The sequence below is a fragment of the Mixophyes fleayi genome, chromosome 3 (genome assembly GCF_038048845.1).
Source record: "Mixophyes fleayi isolate aMixFle1 chromosome 3, aMixFle1.hap1, whole genome shotgun sequence".
NCBI classification, from domain to species: Eukaryota; Metazoa; Chordata; class Amphibia; order Anura; family Limnodynastidae; genus Mixophyes; species Mixophyes fleayi.
This window is the reverse complement of record NC_134404.1, coordinates 339,763,174-339,787,469: the sequence shown is the minus strand read 5'-3', so window position 1 is coordinate 339,787,469 and position 24,296 is coordinate 339,763,174. Positions and strand designations below refer to the sequence as shown.

Below are 24,296 nucleotides of genomic sequence, written 5' to 3'. Positions count from 1 at the left end.
CAAATCTCCCAAGGAAGCAATACAGCGGAGCATGAAGAAGCAGCCGGAGCCAGGGCAATTGCACAAGCCGGTGCAGAGAGGGCTGAGGTGTCCTGGGGAGCTGTGGGCTGTGCAATAGGACGGAACCTCCCATTGTAAGTGGGGGGTGGGGGGAGGAGAGAGTGACATCAGCCCTGTAAGAGTGCTGGGAGCTCGCTATGATAATCAGAGTGGGTTTGAACTAATGCCATTACCCTGACTCATCCAGAGAGCAGAGAGTGAGCCCGGAATACAGAGGGACAGACTGACTCATCCAGCACACTAACCTGGAGGTGAGCACTCATACTCCGGATTATTCCTCTAATGTCACCTAGACACAGCTGATTGTACTTGTATTGTCCCCCACCCCCCTCTCCATGGTTGTCTCCTGCGCTCTCGCAGTGTTGCTGAAACTTGTTGCAGAGATACAAAGTTTCCTTGTTAGGGATCAGGAGTAGTGACTGGCAGCGCTGGATGTGGGAGACGTTTTGTAATAGCCCCAGTGTCAGGACAGGCTGAAGAGTCCCGGACAGTGTCCCTGTGGGGCTGCTGAAGATCGGATAAGAAGGGCAATTACCTCTCTTGGCTGCCCCGACCTCGGATCATGTATCAGGACTTTCCAGGGAGTTTCGACAGCTCCTCCCGTGGTAGCAGCAGCTCCCCGGCTCAGCCAGAGGGATACCCCGGCAACTCCTTACCTACCTCAATCCACCAGGTGAGGAGCTGACAGCCAGCGAGTAGAGACCACCGGCTTATGGGGATGAGCGGTCCTCTGTTGTGTTATGGAGTGTCCACTCAATGCAGTGCTGTACTCAGTGTAGAGTGTCTGCTCAATGCATAGGTGACCAGTCCTGTATGTGGTATGGAGTGTCCACTCAATACATAGATGACTAGTCCTGTATGGAGTGTCTGCTCAGTGCACATATGACCAGTTCTCTATGTGATATGGAGTGTCCTCTTGGGTCAGAGATGACCAGCCCTGTGTGTGTGTGTGGAGATGACCAGTGATACTAGTTAGATACACCACTCCAAGGCGTATCTCCCCATTATGCAGATGCATAGACCCTTGTACTGCACGCAGGACTCTCTTTATTCAGGTCTGTGATATGGAGTTGGTGATTAGTCCTGTAGTTGGATGGAGTGTCCTCAATGTATAAACAGTCCTGTATATGGTTTACAGTGTTCTCTAATATTTAATGTGGTATAGGTATAGAATCCCCTCCCTCAACCAGTAAGGAGCAGACATGAATGTGACTTGCATGCTACATGGCTGTATATATGGTCAGCTCTATATGTGATATGTAGTGTCCAAGGGACTGTAAGCTAATAACTGACCACTGCTATTGTATCTATGGTATATATCTTAGTATCCTGCTAACCAGCCCTCTCCATGGCTGTAATCTGCAGACCTCCAGCTCCTGGGGAGAGCCCCCAGCAATGATCTGCCTATCACGTTCTATTTGAATTTGGTTCTTCCCTTGTCGGTTCTCACTTATTGGGTCCTGTCTCAGGCGGTTATGCAGATGTGCTGTGTGTCATTGGCTGTGGTGGGAGCGATGTGTTCCCCAAGCTGTGATCTACATATGATTCACCAGCGTCCTATACACCAAAGCACATGGAGCTCTTAACCCCTTGTGCCGCAGAGGGCTGGGATGGAATCTGGGGTGCAGAGTATCCAACAGGGTATTTCCGCTGGAATTCATTAGTGTTACAGATGTGAATTACACCAAATATAACATATTTTGGGCCGTTTGTAAGATACTTATCATTACCACAAAGGCCCCATTGTTCCTGAGCACATTGGGCTGATATTTGGATTATGGTTTGAGAGGGAGATTCCTAAATCTTACCCATTAAAACATATTCTCAATACTCCAAAGCAATGATTGAAGCGTTTGATATGTTTCAATTACCATTGTCAAGTTAACCAGTGATGGGGGCTGTCACAGACATAATGCCATTGCCGGTATTATACACCCATGTCGGTGCCTAGTTACATGTGAGTCGTTTGCAATGTGATTTTGTTACTGGAAAGTATATTAATGGCAGCAACTTAGCAAATCCTTTGTGTGTCTTTTGTGTATAAATGTAGCTATGAACGTGTCTCGTTCCTCAACCACAATAAGTAGTTCAGAGAATTGAGGTGACTTTGTTTAAGGCTTCCTGGCCACAAGTAGAAATACATCTACAGCCTGTGCGACATTAAGGTGTCAGATAGAACTGACACCAGTCATCTAGGTATACAGAGGGTTATAAGGGGACAAACCCTGCAGTTTCCTTCTTACTCTGTGGTTTCCAGTTCCTTTTCTTTCCTCGCACACTCTGCACTTTGTTTTATTGATTAGAGCAGCTTAATCAAACAGTAAAGTCCATTCTGCTGCCTCACCCAGCCCACTTAGCACTGCTAGGAGAGCTGATACCGGGCTTGTCACCTGGGGGTGAAGGACGAAAGACTGATCATTGGGGTGTCCAAGGGAACAAAGTGTCGGAACTTTGTTACATGACAGAAGCAAGAATATGGGAACATGTAACATTGTGTCTAAATTGTGCCTCTGTGTTTATTTGCCTGTAATATATAAAAGATAATATTATTTAAAACTATGGTGGGATTATTGATGGCTGCTACATACTACATACTAATGCTAAAAGGTTTCCTTTGTTCTCTCACTGTCCTGTCATATTAGGACAGGGGAGGGCTGGTAAATAAGGACCCCCCCAAGAGCTGGGAAAAGTAAAGTATAATATGTAATATCAACTACTGGGGGGCACAGTTAGTACCTCTGGTGCCCACAGAATAGATGGCATGGAAGTGACGCACAGAGTGGCACAAGGCTCCACAGGCTGTGTATGGTAAAACAGGACAGGGATTAGCTGTATATAGAATTGCCACCATAGGACAGATGAGCTTAGCAGAGATAATGTGCCCTATGGTACATATTGTGGCTGGGCAAACACCATGGAAATATAGACTTACATTGTGCATTCTGGAAATTCAGAAAGTTACATAGGAATAAGTGTTGATACAAACCATTGACCCAATTATTACTGACCATACAACAGTACAGACTGGTTGGGTTCATGCTGCCTCACACGCAGGCGATATTAATTGGCACCTTTCCTTATACACATGTGCAGATCAGTTAGTCCTCTGCTGCCCTCTGCTGGACACATATGCACAGTTTTCAAGGGACCAATAGCACAGGTTCATAGTATAATATATATATTTATTTTATATATATATATATATATATATATATATATATATATATATATATTTATAATATATATATACACGGATCCGCCTGTTATGTCACCTGTACAGTGCAGAGACCGCCATTGTGTCACGTACAATATTTTACCAGATTTTCTTACTATCCAGTAAACTTTATTTCTATTGTATATGAGAATAGCAACTATCTTTTGTATCTGTAGTCATCGTGGATATTTGTTGGGGGGTCTATATAAGCAGGCAGTGAATTTAGTGATGAACTCTTTAGATAAAATGTAATTGGCCATATCACCATCAGTGGTTTTTTAAAAAAAATCCCAAACCCTTTGCAGCTGAGGCTTTTCTCACCCCTGTGCTGAGCCAAAGTTGGCACTCTTTGGGCTAAGCACATTCCAACATCGGTATCAGTAATTTGTTAGTGCACGACCCACACACTTTTTTTTTAGAAGACTGTGAATTCTGACAAAACACCATTAGTTTGTTTATACCGCCTGACATGGCAAAGAAAATCTACCCAGAGTGGTCAAAAAAGTGTTTTTTTATTTGATTGGGGGGAAAAAAAATATGTGTACTGGTCGGCCAATTAGTGGTCATACTTAACTTTAGCCCAGTATGAGCGACTATGTGGTGTTGTCTGGTCCCATCTGCCCAGACAAAATCCAATCAAAAAGTACTGAACTTCTGATTTAGGCAATTATCGCACCCCTATGGGGTCATTGTCCAATCAGAAAACATGGGACCTCCAGGATTTTGACAGATTGTCTTGAAAAGACAGATCCATGGGATTTTGTCCAAAATGTGCATTGATCTGGGAACTTTGCGGAGCTCCTTCACCTTTGCTGGCAATAGGTCTCTTCACCCGTTAATAAATATGACCCTTAATGTCAAATGAAATGTATTTGGATTTTGCAATTTAGGTTTAAGTGTTGTTGGTGTTCTCCTTCCTTCTGCCAGGTTTGAGGGGACTCGGGTATTCATTAAACTTATGGGTTTTTGCAGAGACCTGTTCTGTAGACTTTTTAGTACTTTAAAAAGAGAACAAATTTGGTCTCTGAGATTGAGGCTGTATTTGGAAAGTTGGGCAGTGTGGTTTTTACAAAACTTCCTTCTGGTATCATTTGCTGATATAGACAAATCCTTATTTGACGTTTGACAACACTGTCATTTTTGTGCTGGTTCAGTTTACAGGTGCAGGGACTAACTAAACTGTGTTTAATACTCTGCTTAATATAAGTAGATAGATGAAAACAGAGGTGACCCATTTGTGGCCTATCCTCCCTCAGTTTCTATCATATTCTAGATTGTACTTTATAAATGATAACTAGAATCTGATTGGTTGCTATGGGCAACACCTCCCACTTTTCCTTTTTAAGAGGTTTGGTGAATTTACCCATGACCCTGTGCGACAGGCTTGTTAGTTTCCTTGGCTACAGACATGTTTTCTATGGGGTGTTCAAGTACATGTTACTGCACACTTGAAGGGAAATATCAAAGCTGTGCGTGCTTTTGCAATTAGAGCTTTTTGTCTCATATTTGCCGTCTTTCATCATTGTTTAATAACAGAGATGCATCTGTTGCTGTTTGTGGTGGAGAGGGCAGAGAATACCCCATTAAACTTTACTTTGCAACAAGTCCTCAGTTAACAATTAGTGTAAGTTGGGTGGTGCATTTTATCTCCATGTCTTTGTTTGTATATACATAGGTCAACGTTTCAGGCTTAGCTGTCATTTAAAACATTGGAAAATGTCATATAGTAGTTTTTTTTTATCTTCTGGAGTTCAAGTAATACTTGTGCTGCTTATTTTATTGCCCTGTTGTGGGGACATTAAGATCCGGCTGGTATATTCTACCCCGGTCATGTGGATACGTCAGTGCGGTTAGTTTATTAGATATCTGAGTGATCACAATGTAAAGTCTCCTCCAACTGCTGGTACTTGTATGTTCAGACCCGACCCTGCGTACAGCGCTCTGTGGGGTGTAGTGGCCGATTCCCTGTAATATCCTGTATATTCACGGATTATAGAGACCCCCGGCCTCACAGGCTCGTACACTTGTTACCATGTGTAAGTGGTGCTGTTCCTGTGTGTACAACTGTGGACCTACTGCTATATGTGTGTATGGATATGGACCCCTATGTATCTTCTGCTATCGCTATTTCTGTCTAATAGGCTGATTTTAAAAAAAAACAACAACTTTTAAATCATTGCTTATGGCGACAATTAAAAAAATCCCTCGTTGCCATAATTAATCAGTGGCCCGCAGAGTTAGGGCCACTTACCATTTCCACAGACCGGTCTTTGCAGAGGTGAGAGCCGGCTGGATTCGAGCTTTCAGTTCCACTTTAAGAAAAAGAAAAAAAAGAAACAGATAAAGAATATTAAAAATAAAATAAAAACTACAGACATTAAAAAAACAAAAAAAAAACGTTTATTCAAATAGTATTTCTGGCCCTTTGTTGTGTGGATCCAACCACTGTAGTTTGGGGAAGAGAAATTAAATTGTAATGAAAAAAAAAAATGTTTTTTTTTTTTTTTTTTTAAAACACTCAACAGTATTTGCTTTAAATGCAGTTTGCATGGGTGGTAGTTAAATTATACACTTTCAGGGTCTAAACTAGAATTAGGCAAGAGTATCTTGTTGTGTAGAACTATAACTCCCAGCATGTCCTTCTAGCTGAGTCTAACGGGCTGAGACTTGTAGTTCCACATGTTGCCTAAGTTTGTTAAGAACAAAACTTTGCTTTAGTAGATGGTAAGGTCTCCACGTCCGGGCGCTCTCTACCACTCATGTCATTCCTTAGTGTCACCGACTGCCTGTCCCCATTTGTACAGTGCTATGGAGTATGTTGGCACTATTGAAATGAGAATGATAGTATGTAATACCCTAGTGATTATAAGAACCTGGTCTACCAGGAGGCAGTGGTGCTTTTAGGGTAGATCCATACCTTCGCCTCCAGAGGTCACATGGTTGCCCTAACTGCCCTTTATTCCTGCAGAGTCTGAGTATGATCAGTATTTCCTGTTTGTTCTGAACGATTGCCCAAGCTTGCCTGAGGCTGCGTCCCTCTAACCTCTTGTGGTCTGTCCGACATCCCCTCTCTTCTCCATCTATCCACACGTGTCAGAGGAGATGTCTAATGAGCTGCAAGTGTAGCAGTATGAAGATATAATCTATGTATCCCGGAATACACATGTGCTACATAATATGTTGGTGCCATCCAATGTTATGTGAAATAAGACTGCTACATACATGTGGGTGTAATAGGGTAAAAATACATTTTAAAGAGTCCCCGCACCTCAGCATTTAGAGGCTGACTTATCAGTGGGTGAAATGCCGTAATGGGAGTGTTCTGCTTTGCTCTGTACATGAAAAGGTTACACTGGGTTCCCTATGCCTTTGCAAGTAGAAATCTGCCTTTTTCTATATCTATCCACTGAATATCCTTTAAAAAAATGTTTTAAATGTGTAAAGGTTTTTAAATATTTTTTAACTATCAACTTTTTTTAATTTATTTTTTTTATTTACATCAGTGTAACTGAAAGCCCAAATCTCCGTTTCACTGCACGAGCGCGCATCCGCCTTATCGATCGACTTACTCAGCGATCTTGGGGCACATTTATCAATATTCACATAAAGTGAAAAGTAGTTTTCAATCCTTATCGCAATGATAAGGATTGAACTACTTCTCACATTTATGTACAGCCCTGCACAGAAACAGCAGTTCCGAAAAACTGCTGTTTCGGTGATAAAAAAAATCATACTTACCCCCCTCTTCGGAAGCGCTGTCTTCGGGTCTTCTCTTCACTCTTCAATTGCGCATGTCCAGTTCCAAGAACTCAGATCCCCTCTCTGTCTCTGCAACTATCGTTGCAGAGAGAGAGCGCTGAGTGACAGGGAGGGATCATGTGATCCCTCCACACATGCGCTGTCCAGCTCTGCTCTCCGGAGCAGAGCTGACAGCATTAGATTTCTTTAATTCGGATGATGTGTTTTTTCGGGACTTGTTAGATTGCGGCCAGGAGCAGTCACCATTCTGTTGAATGGTGACTGCTCCCAAAAATGAAGAGGAATGCAAAGCAGCAGATATCCATGATATCTGCTGCGATGCCCCCTTAATAAATTTGCGGAAGACACTGTGGGACCTTAATGACCCGTTAAAAGCACTATCGTGCTTTATTAAATATGCCCCTATGTTTGTTCAATTGCGGCGATAAGGGATTTTTAATGGCCGCAATAAGAGTCGATAAACAATCTTGCTTGGCACTGGAGTAAGTGGCTATGGATAGCCCCCCTCCTGGGTCTGTCAATTCGCTAGGAACCAATGACATGTAAGGGGCGTGATGTCACCAGTCTCAGAGGTGCAAACTCAACCTCCTAAATATTTATTGACTGGACAAAATAACTGCATGCCTGGTGTGTGAGGCGATGGTTAAGCTTTAAGTTAGGAAACCAATTTTAATTCTCTCAAGGTATGGAATCTGTCCTCAATGGGTTGTGATGGTCACAGAATGAACCAGAATCTTGTGCTTTAATTGTACTTAACATTTAACACCATTTTCGTCTGCAAAATGTGTTGCAATTCTGCCAGGAACAGGTCTGATTTCCTGCGTGGGACATGCTCATCATCACATATCACAAAATTGCTCAAATTCCATTATCTCCCCAGAGTTCAACTCTTTTTTTTTTTTTTTTTGTTCTTTTTTTTTTCTCTTTTCTTTTCTGGGTGGGAGGATTGCAAAATAATGTTACCAGAAAGCAGGTGATTGCAGAAGGACTGAGTGCATGAGAACATTGATTTATAGAAAACGCCTCCCTAAAAGGAATTCTCTCCTTGTTTTTTTTTCCTATCTCTCTGTAAAAGAATTAGTAGTCTGCCATGAAAAGGAGGGAAATGGTTTGTGCCAGCGGCTTATGACATTCCTCACACATCAAATAAGACTTTCCCAGAAATAAGAGAATTCCCAGTCTCCTACATGCGGAATATAGCCCACTGCTGCCCTCTATGGGTCACAGGGGGGAGTTCTTCCTGAGATTGTATGAAATGGGAACATATTGTGGCTTATTCCAGTAAGCGGAGGGTGTGGGAGAGACTGAGGAATGGGAAACCATTCAGTTGATGAAGTTTTTTTGGCAACACCCCTCTCATTGAGGAGACAATAAAATAAAAAGCAGGAAAGTTTGCAGATAATGGAGTCAGTATATTTGGGTTTATCAGCTTGGTAAACAGATGCGGGAAACAATAAACTGTTACAAGATAGAATCAAGGGCGGATTTCTATAAAAACAGCCTAGAAAATGTTTTAAATGTTTCCAGTTCTGTTATGAAATCACAGCTGTCAACCTGGCTGTTTCTTATTTCAAGGTAAATAACCACATTATTAATATATTGCTCAGAAGTATCCTCAGGCCCCTCTCTACCTAAGTCTGCCTCAGCCCACTACCCAGGGCACAGCAGCTAGCGACACAGACAGGTGCCCGTGTACTTGCGGATTTAGTAACAACTGGAAGTTGTCTGTGGATCTGACACAGGCTTAGTAGCGTAGTACAATTATTGAATGGGCGCCAGACAATCTCTAAGATGAAATAAGGAATATCTTTAATTACAGGTTTTCTCTCCAGCACAGTTTTTGGTGGCAAAAATCACAGTTGAGACATATCACATAATTTGTCCGCAGAGCTAACACTCGTGCAGATTGCTACTTTGCATTAATCTCTCTAGCCTCGAAGCTGCCAGGGCTGTATCACTTGCCTTGTCCTTGCTTCACCCCAGGATATCTCTTCTTCTTAGCTCCTGGGTCCCGCCACCCTCAGTACACACGGGTGGACAGTCTCCAGACTCGCTCTCACACACACACTCCACTCTCATGGCGTCTCTCTGAGTGGACATTCACACTTCTAACTCTCAGCTTTCTGACAAGTCAGGCTGCCCCTCCCGGGGTCCCTACAGGGGTGGTTACTTAAATGCTCTGGTCCTGCCCCTGTGCTTTTGGCACCCTGAGGGGTAGTTACCATTCATAAACAAAGGGGGCATTACATTTGATTTTCTTCTTTGATTTATTGTCTGTTGTTTTGTTTTTTTTTCTTAGTTATTGTATTATTATTGGGATGACCCTGCTATGTATAATGTCCCTCCCCCCTATTGCCAGCACTGAGCACTGAAGGATGCAGTATAACCTGGATCTAATAGAGCTGCTTCTATAGGGCCCAGTTTACATGGAGCAGGAAGGTGAGATCAGATACAGGTCTATGCAGCATCTTTGTTTTGCAGGGAAAAGTACTTGTGATACTACTAGATTTTACTTTTGAGTGCTATGATTGGGGTGCACGGAACCCCAAGAAACTGTTCCTGGAACCTTTTTTATCAACATTTGTTTATATAGCGCTAGCCCTTTACAATAGGCCTTCTCTAGGACGGCCAACAAGTGGTCAAGCAAAGAAAACTTTAGAGGTTACTTGGGAGCCTTTTCCTGCTCCATATCATCATCATCATCATCATTTATTTATATAGCGCCACTAATTCCGCAGCGCTGTACTCACATCAGTCCCTTCCCCATTGGAGCTTACAGTCTAAATTCCATAACACACACAGAAACACAGACTATGGTCAATTTGATAGCAGCACCCGGAGGAAACCCACGCAAACTAGGGTAGAACATACAAACCCCTCACAGATAAGGCCATGGTTGGGAATTGAACTCATGATCCCAGTGCTGAGAGGCAGAAGTGCTAACCACTGAGCCACCGTGCTGTGCTGCCCATATATATTTTTTCTACTGGATCACTGATGCCACAGTGAAGATCCACAGAATGAGGTCCCTTGTATGAAGCCCACTTGTATTTATCCCGGTCCCAACAAGGATTTTGGCCTCAGAGCAGGTGTCCGATTGGGCACGAGCAGTTTTTATTTTATTTTTTTGTACCAATTTGAATACTTAGCTGTTTTATGTAAGGACCCTCGTCTCTGAATCCCTACCGTGAGATCGGTGATACAACTGGGTTTAATCATTGAAAAGTAAAGTTTCTTGGGAAAAGAACTCAGCACTCAGCAGAGGAAGAAGCCAACTTTAGCCTCATATTATGGAACTGACATTTATAAAAAACTACTTTTTATTTTTATTATGTATCAGACGTCAGCTTAAAGTACGGTTCATGCTGCCATTAGTCGTGTGTCTACCACCACTTGGCTAAGCACACTTCTAGCAGTGGTTTTACGAGGTCGGAGCTTTGCTTCTGTGCAGGGAAGGGTTAAGCGTCCTCGCCCTGGGGAGTGACTGTAACCACACCTGGGCATTAAGTAAATAGAGCAGTGTAAAAAGGGGAAGGAGATCAGAGGAAGTTCGTTTTACTGTGGGAGGCGATTATGCAATAGAGATTTCCTGCCTCTCCCTCCTGGCTGCTTTTATGCCTTGAGAAGGAAGTTTCCATAAACCAGGATGAGCCTGTCCTGATTTACAGCTCCTGGTAACTATAGCTCTGTGTCCCATCCTATTGTATGGTCTGTAATCCAGCCCCCTCCCCCGTGTGCTATACTGTATTACTGTGTATTGTACTTACAGACTGTGTCATACAGGTACATAGGATGTATCCAAACTGTGCTTCTATTGTACATAATCCCCGGTGACCCTCTGCTGGGTGTAAAGTGTTACTTTGTTACAATGTTTCACTATATGATTTACAATAGAATCCACACTGTGGTTTACTGTCTTATGTGACTGTGATTTCTGAAAATGTGGTGTCTGAAAGTCCTCAAGGTTCAGGGTCTCCGTATCTCATGGCCCTTAAATCTCATTTTTGCATAGTAGTCAACTGTCCCTAATTTCTATCGCAGTCCCAGGCTTAAATATTTGTCCCCTGTTGTGAGCATTGACCATCCATCCGCATAGTACAATTCCTGTATTGTATAGTGGATGTAATTCCGGCTGTTATTCTGTGGACTTTATAACTTACTGGATATTTGAACGGGAGCATTGAAAATGCAAATAAATGACATTATAACCAAGTACAAAGAAACATACAATGATGGGATTGTAGTCAGTGAAATGACTTTCACTGAGGGAAACTTCGGAGGGAAACAGCTACTAGATGGTTCGATTAGTCTTTCGCCCCGAGCCTATCAACTCGCTGGGAACTTGTGACATCACTAGCGTCAGAGTTCCTCAGTGATGTCACTGGCTGAATACTGGTGCAGCGTGTGTGTGTGTGTGTGTGGTTATATTTTGTTTGTTTCATTATAAGACATAGTGGTAATAAAGTTCAGTTTAATACTTGTTCTAGAAGCAGGGCTTTATCCCACAGAATTGGATGATTTAGCCTGTATTATTGGGCACGATGGTATTATATGACCGGCAGGGAGGAAGGGGGAATCCTGTGTCTGTCACATATAAAATCCCAGGAACTGTATCTGGTAAAGACGTCTCTGTTTGGGAAGGGAAGTGAGTCAGATTGGGGGGGCAGCAAGGTGGCTCAGTGATTGGTACTTCTGCCTCACAGCACTGGGGTCGTGAGTTCGATTCCCGACCATGGCCTTATCTGTGTGGAATTTGTATGTTCCCCCGTGTTTGCGTGGGTTTCCTCCGGGTGCTCCAGTTTCCTCCCACACTCCAAAAACATACTGGTAGGTTAATTGCTGTAAAATTGAACTTAGTCTCTCTGTGTGTGTGTTAGGGAATTTAGAGGGCAGGGACTGATGTGAATGAGTTCTCTGTACAGCGCTGCGGAATTAGTGGCGATATATAAATAAATTATGATGATTGCACCTGTTGCTGTTCCAGTTTGCTGATCGCTCTTCCTGGCAGAAGATGTGAATATGGTGGAGATATTATGTATTTGTCTGCTGTGCTCGGTGCAGTTTGTGTATGTTGTGCAATGGTGTCCTGTCCTTGCTGTACTGTGGTGATGGCAGAAGGTTTGATACAGTCACCCCAGATCTGGTTCTTGAGCTACAAATATATCTACTATATAAATGCCTAGTGGCGTGTGTGGAAAAAAAAAAACAAGCTGCAGCGCCACCTGCTGGGCAGAGTTATACACTGACCTATATATTTCTTGAAGGAGAAGTGACAGTTGGGAGTGGTTGGTGGTTGCCGGGGGTGACAGTGGGAAGTTTTTAACACCTTAAGTAGCTTGATGAAGGATGTGGCGATGAAGATGAAGGATGAGGTGATGGAGAAAAATGATGAGGTGGTGACATGTGGACAACACCACGTTAAAAAAGGGCGCTTGCATCGGTAAGTAATGCTCTTCCCCTGAGGAGGCCTGGGCTAGGCCCAAATGCATGACAAGAACCTTTTTAACACATTAAGTAGCTTGATTTGACTAGAATGCATGAGTATCATGCACGGGTTAACTAGTGTGTGTGTGTGTGTGTGTTATATATATATATATATATATATATATATATATATATATATATATATATATATATATATATATATATATATATATATATATATATATATATATACACTTTCGCATTGTACATGATGAATCGGATTTATGTTTATAAACGGTTTTCTCTACATACTTTCATTGCCTTACTGGGAGCTGCCATATTGTTTTCATGAGGCATACCAGAGCTTTCCGTCTAGACTCCACAGACACCAGTGCTGCCACCTAGGGGTATGTTTACTAAACTGCAGGTTTAAAAAAGTGGTGACGTTGCCTATAGCAACTAATCAGATTCTAGTTATTTATTTAGTACATTATACTAAATGAAAGCTAGAATCTGATTGGTTGCTATAGGCAACATTTCCACTTTTTTAAACCCGCAGTTTAGTAACTATACCTCTTGTAGTACATCTTCTGTTAACAGGCTGCTAACAAACATTTGGGGTGTTTCCCAGAACTGGAGATATATGATGTACAGCAGCTTCTTCATATATGTAGTGATTTCGGGAGGCCACATTGGGCAGACATCGCTGCATGTGTCTGGTGGGAATGCCTGGTAATCCCGCTAAACGCTTGTTTGTGATCGATCGGATGCTGATTGTACCTTGCAGACAATGCTGACGAGATCCGATGGTGTGTGCCTTCATGGGCCGACCTTACTAATTATAATATTTTACTATTATTACTAATTGATCCTGAGTATCTGTCTAGTTTGTCGTGTGCGGCCATATTGGACATGGATCCAGCGCATTGACGCTTGGGCACCTATAGTGTATGACAGGACGTTGCATGGAATGGCATTTTCACTTTCTGTTCCCATCAGCTTTACAACTTTATTTTCCAGTCGAAAGTGGATTTATTTTTTATTTTGCATGCAGGGAAATCCTGGCTGCTTGTGCATGTAGCACATTGGGCAGGATTATGTTTACACTGAAATTCAGAGTTGAACTAGGACACGCGCCCTCTCCCAACTCTAAATCTGTCCTCATATTTGTAAATCCGTTGCACCTGCAGTGCAGAATTGTTCCTTCTAGTTGGATTTACATCTAAATAAGACCCATAGGCCATTAAGGAAAGTAAGGCAAAAAAAGGAGTAAATGTTCTCCGGGACAAACCAAGTTACAATACAAGGGGTGCAAATCGGTTTATTATTTTGCATATAAGTTAAATACTGGCTGTTTTTTCATCTACCACTTAAATACCCGATATTTTTATTTTTTTTACACTTAAATTTAAAGTTGCCCTAGGACATTCCCTACCTCCACTATAAATCTGTCCCCACATTTTAAATTTACCTCCCCCTCCAATGCAACATGGTTTTGCCCAGGTGCAGAGTTGATCCTTTTTTATGCTTCACTCTCCTTAATGACTCAGACCCATAGTGTTTACGTGTTCTGCAGTGGGACAGCAAGGGGTTAAAACTGAGTTCAGAAGTGTCACAGATGGAGTGGACTTTAGGTCAGTCTGCTGTGCTTCATCTTATGTCGCAGAGTGTCAAAGCTACAAACCTATTTGATTTCAGTAAAAAAACCAAAAACATTTATAATAATTCTAATTTGTTCTGATTCATGAGCCAGGTGAAGAAAATTCTTCATTAAAACTCTTCATCTGTGTTCATCCATCAGATGTTCTACATAGGGAGACCCCAGAATTACACCAACATCCTCGTATCCATCAATCTATAAGACCAGATGCCAATCAGGACAAGGTGTAGGAAGGGGTTAAATGTTCAGGTGTCAGAATTACTCAGGTGCTTGCAGGAGATCGCCTGCAGCTTGGAGCACAGATGCTTCCCATAAAGTGGTGATGTCGCCTGCGGCAGATCGCGGTGTTGTCGCTGGTCTCTCGCTGGCTGGGTGTAGTTCTCACAATCTACCTTCATCCTCAGCCAGGTGCAGAGGAAACATGACCTCGCCCAAGTATGTTCACCAATGTGTTGTACGTCTCAGCAGAGAGGACAAAACACTCTGTTCTCCATCATTCACGCTTCAGTATATATATTTTGTGTTTTGTTTTTAGATTTTGTTTTCTAAGACTGATCTGTCATCTATGAGATCTGTCATTCAAACGTGATTCTGTGCTTGTTTTCTGCTATATATAAAACATGCAAAATTGCAGAGTATGTGGCCACTTAATAACTGAATTGGCAGATAACAATCCTGTAGAAATAAATGGGATCATCATCTGTCTTGTAGAAACTTTGTCTGGAAGATGATCGCTAACTTGGAGCAGTCATCTTTTGGCCTCACTAATAGGTCTCAAAGAAGCCCGGAAGATTGACCCGAGAGATAACCGGCTGGCGTTCATCCACCTTGGCCACCCATGCGCATGACCAAATGTTGACCCTGCCTCTCAACTCTCCTGGTATAATCCTGCCCATTGGCCCTTGTTGGCCAGCTGTAGACCTAATTGTTCAACAAAGACTCCAGATCTTCTCGCGCTAAATCGTCTTCCTGAGATGCTGTCTATTGTCTCCTAATTGTTCCATTCTTGTTCCTTCAGAAATTCCGGAACGACATGCCGGGATCCAGCAGTGCCTTTATTCCCACCATTAATGCCATCACCACCAACCAGGACTTACAGTGGATGGTCCAACCTACCGTCATCACCTCCATGTCCAATCCTTATGGGCGACCACATTCTTACGGACACTCCATGCCAAACCTCTCTTCTGTTGGAGGTCATCCAACCCTACACAGACCAGGGGTCATCAAAACCATTGGCACCACCGCTGGCAGGAGAAGGAGAGATGAGCAGGTAACTGGGCGCATATATATGCACAATTGAATTCTATCCTTAGACTTTAAAACAACATCCTTTATGCAAAGCTCTTTCAGAGACTGTTTGACCAATTTTAATGAAAGGTGAAAATCTGTATTACAACCATCAGTAACTAGGTAGATGAAGAAAGTAGTGCAGATGTCCTTTCGTGATTGTCCTTTTTTACCATTTTGTGTTTTATTGAAAGTCAAAATCCCTGTCGTTCAGTTTAAACTGTCCCTCTTTGAACCCTATGACTTATGCTTTGAAATATTGGTTGGTACCACCACAAGTCAGAGACTGCTTTACCACCACTCTCTAATCCTCATGCCAACAACCAAAGTCAGCAAGTCCTACGCATTTCACTGATTTCCTTTGTTGGTTCTGGAAGATCAGGTCAGACAGTGGTTGTGAAGCAGCTGAACATATTTACATTCCCAGTCTCTTGTATTATTCTGTTGTCTTACTCCCTCGATCTTAAGCCTGGCTTCCATCTGAGGTTTTAACTTGTACAACGTAAACAATTGCATGTTTCCCGTTTGACGTCAGAACTAGCTGGATTACAAGTGATAAGCAAGTTGCGAAATAGTTTTCGTTCTAACCGCAGAAAGTTACTGTCCTGGCATGACTAGCACACTCCCTGGCCTTGCACAATTCCAGAACACCACCGCTTCCTACAGAGCCAACGAATTTATATTTTTTGTGGCCATTATGTGACCACAACCTGTTAAATTTTCATTGCTTAAATTTCTTTTCTTTTTTTACATTTTCTTCACCCACAGCTGTCACCCGAGGAAGAGGAAAAACGGAGGGTCCGGAGAGAAAGAAACAAACTGGCAGCCGCAAAATGTCGCAACAGGCGACGGGAGTTAACCGACAAACTTCAGGCAGTATGTAACCTTTTATCTACTTCCTTCACTTGCTGATGGTGGCTTAAATTGGGAACATTTTTGACCAGTTTCAACACCTCCGACTGCATAAAGTCTGATATTATTCTATTCTTCTCTACAAAATTTCCCAAGTTTGAAGCCTGGGTATAAGCTAATGAAAGGCCTGTGAGATTACGAACTATAAAGTGGAATTTTATTCTAGAGAATTTATTCTACGGGCATGTAGCTGACATAAAAAAAATAGTATCTTGAATTTCCCACTCCATTACTGTAACAATAAAAACAACATTTCTGATTGGTTGAGAAAAACAAAACACAGTTGCCAAATGAAATTCCTATGGCCGTGGTGGGCAACAGGCAGCTCGGCCAGCCTTAACCAGCGGCCCCCAAGCCAGCTGCTCAGTTCGGACAATTCTCTTCTTGGTTGCAAAGCAGAGAGTAAGACTAAGCGGGAGCAGCTGACTTATGCGTCACGTGACCTCCATTGCACAACGTAGGGAGGTCACGACCTGCGCAGCATACCGGAGGAGGGAGGGCAGTGTGCGAGCGGAAGAGAGAGAGGTTGCTAGGTAAAATATCTGTAATAGTAAGTTAAAGTGGGGGAGGTCTGATGGGTCCGTGGGGGAGGTCTGATGGGTCCGTGGGGGAGGTCTGATGGGTCCGTGGGGGAGGTCTGATGGGTCCGTGGGGGAGGTCTGATGGGTCCGAGGGGGAGGTCCGTATTTGTTCCCCTTTTGAAGGTTGGAGGGCCTGACATTTGGCCATTAAAGTATATCCGGTTACTTATCACTGACCTAAGGGTTGAAACCTCATAATGAAACAAAAGAGGGAGTTCCACCTTCAGATACTTTTAATTTGTTACCCTGACCATGCACACCTCCAACTTATACTATATAAATTGCCTTCCTTGCCCGGATTCCCTCTATGCTTTTTATCTATGTGTTTACATCATCAGTGTTGTCTTATTCCTTGCTGATAGGCATAGGGTTACTGTCAGAACACAACTGTATGTAATGCAGAGAGCAGGGTAGGGCTGTTTCATGTCCAGGGACAATGCAGCTCTCCCTGATGATAGAAAACGCATGCTAGAAAATATAAATAAAAAAGCAAAGTATTTTGGCAAAGCTTCCTCTTTATCACACACAAGCAATGAATTGGTTCTCCATAGGAGGAAAACTTAATATAAATATAATAAATGTGTGGTTTGCTTGTTTGTTTTTGTCTAATGAAACAGTGAAAGGTTAAATTGTATTTCTTTGTGTAGAACCTCTTATCTTGCAGTTCTGTAGTTTATCACTGCCAAAATGTTGGGGTTTTTTTTAATGGAAGAACAAATGAATATGAAACCCTATTCTCTCTTTCAGGAAACTGAAAAACTGGAACATGAAAAATCTGGGCTGCAGAAAGAGATCGCAGAGCTAACAAAAGAGAAAGACAAACTGGAGTTCATGCTCGTCGCCCACTCGCCCATGTGCAAGATACACCCAGATGAAAGAAACGGCCCTTCTCACAATACCCACACTGTCCGTACAATGATGGGGAGCAGAGTGGTGGTCAAACAGGAGCCGGTTGAGGAAGTCATCGGAAACAAGTCCATTGCCACCAGTGACAAAACTCAGAGGTCTGTGATTAAACCCATCAACATTGGTGGCAACTTCTTCAGTGAGGAGCCTCTCAACACACCAGTTGTTATGACTTCAACCCCTCCAAGCACTCCGAGCGCCGCCAACCTCGTCTTCACCTACCCAAGTGTGTTGGATCCAGATTCATCTGCCTCGCCATCCGAGTCTTGCTCCAAAGCCCACCGTCGGAGCAGCAGCAGTGGGGACCAGTCTTCTGATTCGTTGAACTCCCCTACCCTCCTGGCTTTGTAACGAATGCTACAAAGGGAGAACTTCTGCTCTTGCATATCAGGAAATGTCTAGTCGGGTTGAAGCAGTAACTCCCAAACCATGGACAAGTTGTGTAAGAAGATATATGTTTATAACTGGATACCACACTTTGGATGCTCCGATGTAGCTCTGGCGTCGATGGGTTATCCGGAGAGGCTACATAGGAGCATTTTCATCCTTCATACTGTATCGAACTCCCAGATGGGTTCAGATGAGGTTGTTGTCTCCGGCCTCTTGCGCACCCAAGACATTTCATCCATTCTTACTGGTCGATGATTACTGTCTTTTATTCTTTTGTTCTGGGCACTTTAAGGGACTGTCTATAGGAGGACATTACTCTTCACTGGATGAAGGTACAGAATTATGTTTTGTTTGGGTTTTTTTTTTTGTCCTTTTCTGTTAAAGCAATTCCAGGGACTTGCGATATAACTGAAAAGAAAAACCGTCACGGAAAATGTTGGTTACAGGGAGAAGATGCCGTACCACGCCAAAGACTGATCCAGAAACCCGCATTCTGGTAAACCTGTTGGAAATTGCTTGGATAAAAGGATTGGCAACAAATGATGTTAAAGAAAAACGGTTTAAAAACAATAACGTGGCAATACAACATGCCCTCGTGCCTTCTGAATGAGCAAGAATTTCTTTTTTTTTTTTGTTTTTACTAGAAACATGAACACCTGACAATCTATTTGGGAATCAAAGTAATGTTTGTTTATTCACAGTTTGAATGGCCAAAGTATGTTGCATCCTGTGTACCTGTGGGACGTTTAACCCCCTTCTCCTAGGGACCGTATTCCATATCCTAAGTATAGTGCAAAAGTTCTACAGTGTGAAATTGAGCTGGAATTTGTGTTTGATATGTTGCTGCAACGAAACGGCAACTTTCAGGTGTTATGTAGCCGGTCAGGTTTCTATATCCCTCTCTATCTCGTTCATGTGTTATCTGCAGATAGACACTAATCATAGTTGAATTGATAAAGGGACCTAATGGGAATACATTCAATATTTCAGTTGACTTAAAAACTCTCCTTGGTACATGTCCAGATTGCTAAACCGCCCCCCCCCAGATAATTGCAGAGCAGGCAGTAGTGCAATCGTTACTACATCCCTCCATGACGATCCCTTACTTACATTCCCAACGAGATGCTGAATTCAGGATATAAGCCACCTTTATACTACACTATGTGCTTTTCTACAACAGTCCATAGGGATATTTTAGCATAAACCAGTATTTGATTTTTTTCAAAGCGTTTTTTTTTCCCCGCATTGCTGCTTTATGGCACATAAACAGGTTTGCCTTTAATTAATATTAATGACACAGGCTTAGCACTATTTCATGAGGAGCCTTCTGCATTAATTATTGGCCTTATTTTCTGTCGAGAAAAAGAAAAGACAATTATTATTGCACTGTCGGTAACGTGTCTATTGCTTTATAATGAGCCCACCCCCCATCCTTTCCCAAGTCTGATGGGTTCCAAGCACTTGGTCGCCAGGGAGATGCCGCCACGGCCAGGACAGGCCTAGGCAGGCTAATGAGTCGCTCATACCTGTGGTTACACAGATGCTTCTGTCTAACGCACCTTCAGGTCATAATAAGTCTTCGGTCCGTCTGGCTGTTGAGTAATGTCTGTATTTTGTATCAGTAAAATGAGAAAAAAATCAAAGAAGGGGGAAAAAAAAGTTACCAACAGCCATCTTGTCTCTCTCTGTGCTTAGGCCTCTATTTTAGTTTGCAAGACGCATTCAGGCTAAGTAGTGATTGTACATGGAAGACGGTGCAGCGATGACCTAAAGTCCTGTATATTCCCCTTAATATCTGGTCCTGACACTGCCATGTAGGTTGCTGCATCCTAACCTGATGAATTGTACACTTTGCACATAACCGTTGTTTCCAAAACCAGGAGTTTCACCTTTCTTTATTTTATTTTGTATTTAAAGATTAAATTATAGGCGTTATGAAAGCGTACAGCAACGATTAGCTGAATAAAACAAGGATTCAGCGACCTATCGTAATCAGAGGCTACTACAATGCAAATTGTCATTGTTGGGGGTGAAATGTCCGTCGGGAGTTGTGTTGGCGCTGATGGTATTGATGATTATAGATATTGCTCACTAAAATTGTTGATCGTACGCAATCAACATGGTCTTCAAAAATAAATGAAAAGGACGATACTGAAAATACACTGCACCCAAATGTTCAGTTTGCACTATGTTACTATATTACTAGTAATCCTGTTTCCCTTACTATCTTACTATATAAACTCAAAAAAAATGGACATTTTGAATTATTTCATAATGTGTACTACATGACCATTTACAGGTACTGAAATCCTGTGTCACACTCATCTGATACACATGGTGGAAGCAGCCATTTTGTGTAGCGAACCAACGTTTATGATGAGAATACAGAACATCAAGTCCCCAGCGATCTCATTGGTCCCTAGTGAACCCATAGATTGTTAGCTTGCGAGCAGGGCCCTCTTACCTCTCTCTCTGGATTACCCAGTGTTGTTTTATTACTGTGTTTGTTCCTGATTGTGAAGCGCTACGGAATCTGCTGGCGCTATATAAATGATGATGACGATACAATGCATTCTCGAGAGTAAGTCGGTAGCATGACTTATTCAGTCACAAAATGGCGGCCTCCAATTTGTATAGGTGAAAGGTTCAGTTTAAAGGGAAGATTCAGGTCAGCGCAAGGTGCCGCTGAACATTGCCTCCGTGTTTGGATGCGCATATCGGCGCCCATTGCGGTAGAGAATCTCTGCTCACTTTTCTGCGCTCCTTTGTGGGACTTGAGGAAAATTGGGCGGATATTTCAGCCTGAACATCGAGGCCATGCGTCTCCGCGGACTGAAACGAAACCATCAAGATTGTTTCGTGTTACATGCTTGGTGGATATTGAGTCGCTCTTGTTCTGTGTGTGATACACGTGGGTGTTTTTATTGCGGCTAAATATGTGTGCAGTTCGGTCCTGTAATATGAAATATATAGGCCTTTTAATAGCTTTAGAAATATTTTTTAGTTTCACAAAACACAAAAATGGACTGAAATATCATGTGTGTGTTTTTATAGCAGCCGCTGCGATTTAGTTATTTTAATTGTAAACATTAACTCCTGTGTAATTACATATGCAAGGATCAGGGGCTATGAACACTACGTTTTGCAAGAGAAACATTGCCGAATTACCTAAAGCTATCTAGACGTGCATTTCGGCAAAAGGTACAATTGCCTATTATGGAGGTCCGCCTGTATGTCGTCAGGAAGTGCTATTCACTTATGACACTTCATTTGCAATTGTGTCACAGTGGAACAAAGAGAAGGCGAATCTATTCTTATGCAGCATTCAGAGTGGCCAAATTATCATAAAAAGACCTCTAGTTTGGAGTATGAACAGATCAATAAGTTCCCTTTTTTTTCCCTAACTACAGACATAGGTATTATAGGGCAGGCTAATTAGCTGATTCCAGATACAGGCTGGACGGTAGTAATGTTTGCTCTCAACATACAAAACAGGCTTAAAATGTAGACTTCTGCACTGAGGGGCAGTGAAGTTATAGTCCACTCGGTACACTCACATGTCAGGAGTATCTTACATGGTAATAATGTAAAGCGGACCTGTTATTTAACACACACTGAAGACCGCCATTTGAACCAGAATTCATGTTAAATCACTAGGAATTGGAAGCATAAGGCACAGAGTGATGCCATGAACTCTCACAGAATTGATTGGCTGAATATTGGTTCAGCTGACAAGATGGCCGCCTCCACTTTGTTTATTTAGATTAACTTTCTGAAGATGAACTTAATTGGGATAACTGTGGCTTAGTCTATGCCATGCTTGTGCCATATGGAGTTGGAGCTGGGACCGTATTTTAAAAATCTTTATTTTTGTTCCTTTTTATGAGGTTGATAATTTGTACTGCAAATCTGACAGTTATTTCACCCCCAACTTCTTTTGTAACAGTTTGTGTCTTACGTTCTCGCTCGCTGGTATTTTCATGGCCTCTTCTGTGACCTGTGGTTGTGACTTTCATTAGGAAATAAGATTTTCCTGTATCCTAAATACAAGATGTCCTGTAAACTCCCATTTTCTTTCTCTTTTCCCGTCTCATCGATCATTCTGTACAAATATATCCACCGTAACTCCATTTACACAACAAAATGCAGTAACTGCTAGAACCGCAATAAAAGGAGGACAGATTGGCGCAACGGCTGCCATCTTGTTCATCCTCATTACCCAGCTCTCCAGTTTATTGTTCAATATCTTTTGGGAGCCTTTTTCATTGTTATATGTCTTATTTATTTTTAATGTTTACATGTGTGGGATTATTGTTGTATTTGGGGGGTGGTACGGGTGGGCCTGAGGTTTGATATTATTTGTTTTTCTTTTCTTGTCATTAAGCATTACAAAATGCATAGTCTCCTGGGACATTTGGTGCGCTAGATGTCTCTTGCACTAACAGATTATAAATACGTGTAAAAATAAAATATATATATATATAAATGGAAAAAAAACCTGGTTAAAACTCCGCCTTCATGTTTTTCCTGCTTGAGAACAGGTTTAATCCATCTGTTATTGACTCCCTCCTTCATATATAGGCAGAGTGCATTTTGTCTGAAGTTTGCAGAGTTGGGAACGTATGTAAAAGGTTTACTCCTCTGTTTCCTAACATTTAATATAGTGTTCCCCATACCCTAAAAGATTTTAGAATAGACCCAAAGCGCCCCCCCCCCCCCCCCGTCCACCATTTTTATATTTCAAGGTACAGGTAACAGTCTATACTAATTTAAAAGTATTGCTAGTCGTTTTGTGCGGCTCTCTGTATACAACGCTTATTGTCTGACTGGCGCATTACAAGCAATGGCCACAAACTGGCGATCCTTAGCTACGCCGACTGTTTGAATCCAATGTCATCAGGTGAATAGAGAGATGAGGGGTGGACGTTTCAGACTACTGGTAGTGATAGTCTGCTTTTAGGGCACCTTGCAGAGACCATAGACTGTTTTGTGTCGGGGGAATATTATACTAAATGTTATTAAAGTGTGACGTAAGCCTTCATGTTGTGACACTGATTGCTTGTGTGTATCACTACACTAATCTGTCGGCCTTAGCGAGCGTCTTGTCCCTCTCATCCAGAATCTCGAGTGCCTACGATTTAAACTATCAAAAAGCAAAATTTAAAGAACAATGAAAGCAACAACATATCCTATTAATTGGCACAATTTGCTCTGTCTTTACATTCCTAACTGACGGATTTCTGAAACCTATCACTTAGGATAGGCCTATGTAACCCACGTTTCTCCAGCAGTTGTGGAACTACAAGTGCCAGAATGCCAACAGATTTAGCTGGGACTTGTAGTGTCACAATAGCTGGAGAAACATGGGTTGATTTCGGAGTTCAATGACCATCTGCTCTTCAACCACACACAAATCCCACTCCGCTTTGCAAATGATCCCTAAAATTGTGCGTGTATTGTAATTGTTCTCCATTCTGTCGTTGTGTGTTTTCCGCGATGTTGGAAACAAAGCCTTTCACATTCCTAGATGGGATGTTGTACCAGAGTTAGATTATGTACTGCAGGTCGGTGTGTGTGCGCAGCGTATGATGTATGGGGCTCAAGGTTATAATGTCTAAGTGCCAGCGTTCTTGTGTGTTTGTGTGTGTGTATATAATATATTTTTTATACCTAGAACTGAGAACACCTGTAGTACACCTACTTTGTGTACAAGGAGCAAACGTCTACCTTTCGTACCCTTTTTGTTGAAGGGATGAGGCTGAAGCACATGTTTAGTAGAAACAGAATCTGAAATCTGTAGTATTTTTAAATCGATGGATTGTGTGGGTTAATTCACTGCTTGCAATTTAGCGGATATTTTTTTTCTCCCTCCCTTATTTATCTGATGTTAAGAATAATAAAATGTTGTATTTTGAAAAAAAGCAAAAATGTTGTTATCTTTACATTGTGTCTATTAAAAACCAAAACAAGTATTTGCCACTTTCTAATGATTTGTGTGATTTTATCCATCTTGGGAGTGATGCTGGATGTTAGCAGGGATGTGGCGGGGAGTCTGGGGTCAGGAGTAAATTAACGGTGCAGGGTAAAGCTCTCGATCAGT

At 42.2% G+C, this 24,296-nt stretch overlaps 1 protein-coding gene across 3 annotated transcripts; it reads left to right on the top strand.

Moving 5' to 3' along the window:
• Positions 1-80: 80 nt before the first annotated feature.
• FOSL2 (FOS like 2, AP-1 transcription factor subunit) lies at positions 81-24,178 on the top strand. Of its 3 annotated transcripts, none has more exons than XM_075204397.1 (4): positions 81-311; positions 15,136-15,390; positions 16,176-16,283; positions 17,648-24,178. In XM_075204397.1, the coding sequence occupies exons 2-4, from the start codon at positions 15,151-15,153 to the stop codon at positions 18,155-18,157; spliced, it is 858 nt and encodes a 285-aa protein (XP_075060498.1). In that variant the 5' UTR covers positions 81-311; positions 15,136-15,150; the 3' UTR covers positions 18,158-24,178. The 3 variants fall into 3 exon arrangements, with proteins under 3 accessions (XP_075060498.1, XP_075060496.1, XP_075060499.1); XM_075204395.1 differs by having other exon boundaries at positions 81-733; XM_075204398.1 differs by lacking the exon at positions 81-311 and adding an exon at positions 10,646-10,707.
• Positions 24,179-24,296: the final 118 nt, after the last annotated feature.

What these genes read in the sequence shown, in the direction of transcription:
- FOSL2 (XM_075204395.1), top strand. Translation starts at nt 623, where the DNA reads ATGTATCAGGACTTTCCAGGGAGTTTCGACAGCTCCTCCCGTGGTAGC. An exon ending in TACCTACCTCAATCCACCAG is followed by an intron (nt 734 to 15,135) that starts GTGAGGAGCTGA and finishes TTGTTCCTTCAG; the next exon opens with AAATTCCGGAACGACATGCC. An exon ending in TAACCGACAAACTTCAGGCA is followed by an intron (nt 16,284 to 17,647) that starts GTATGTAACCTT and finishes TCTCTCTTTCAG; the next exon opens with GAAACTGAAAAACTGGAACA.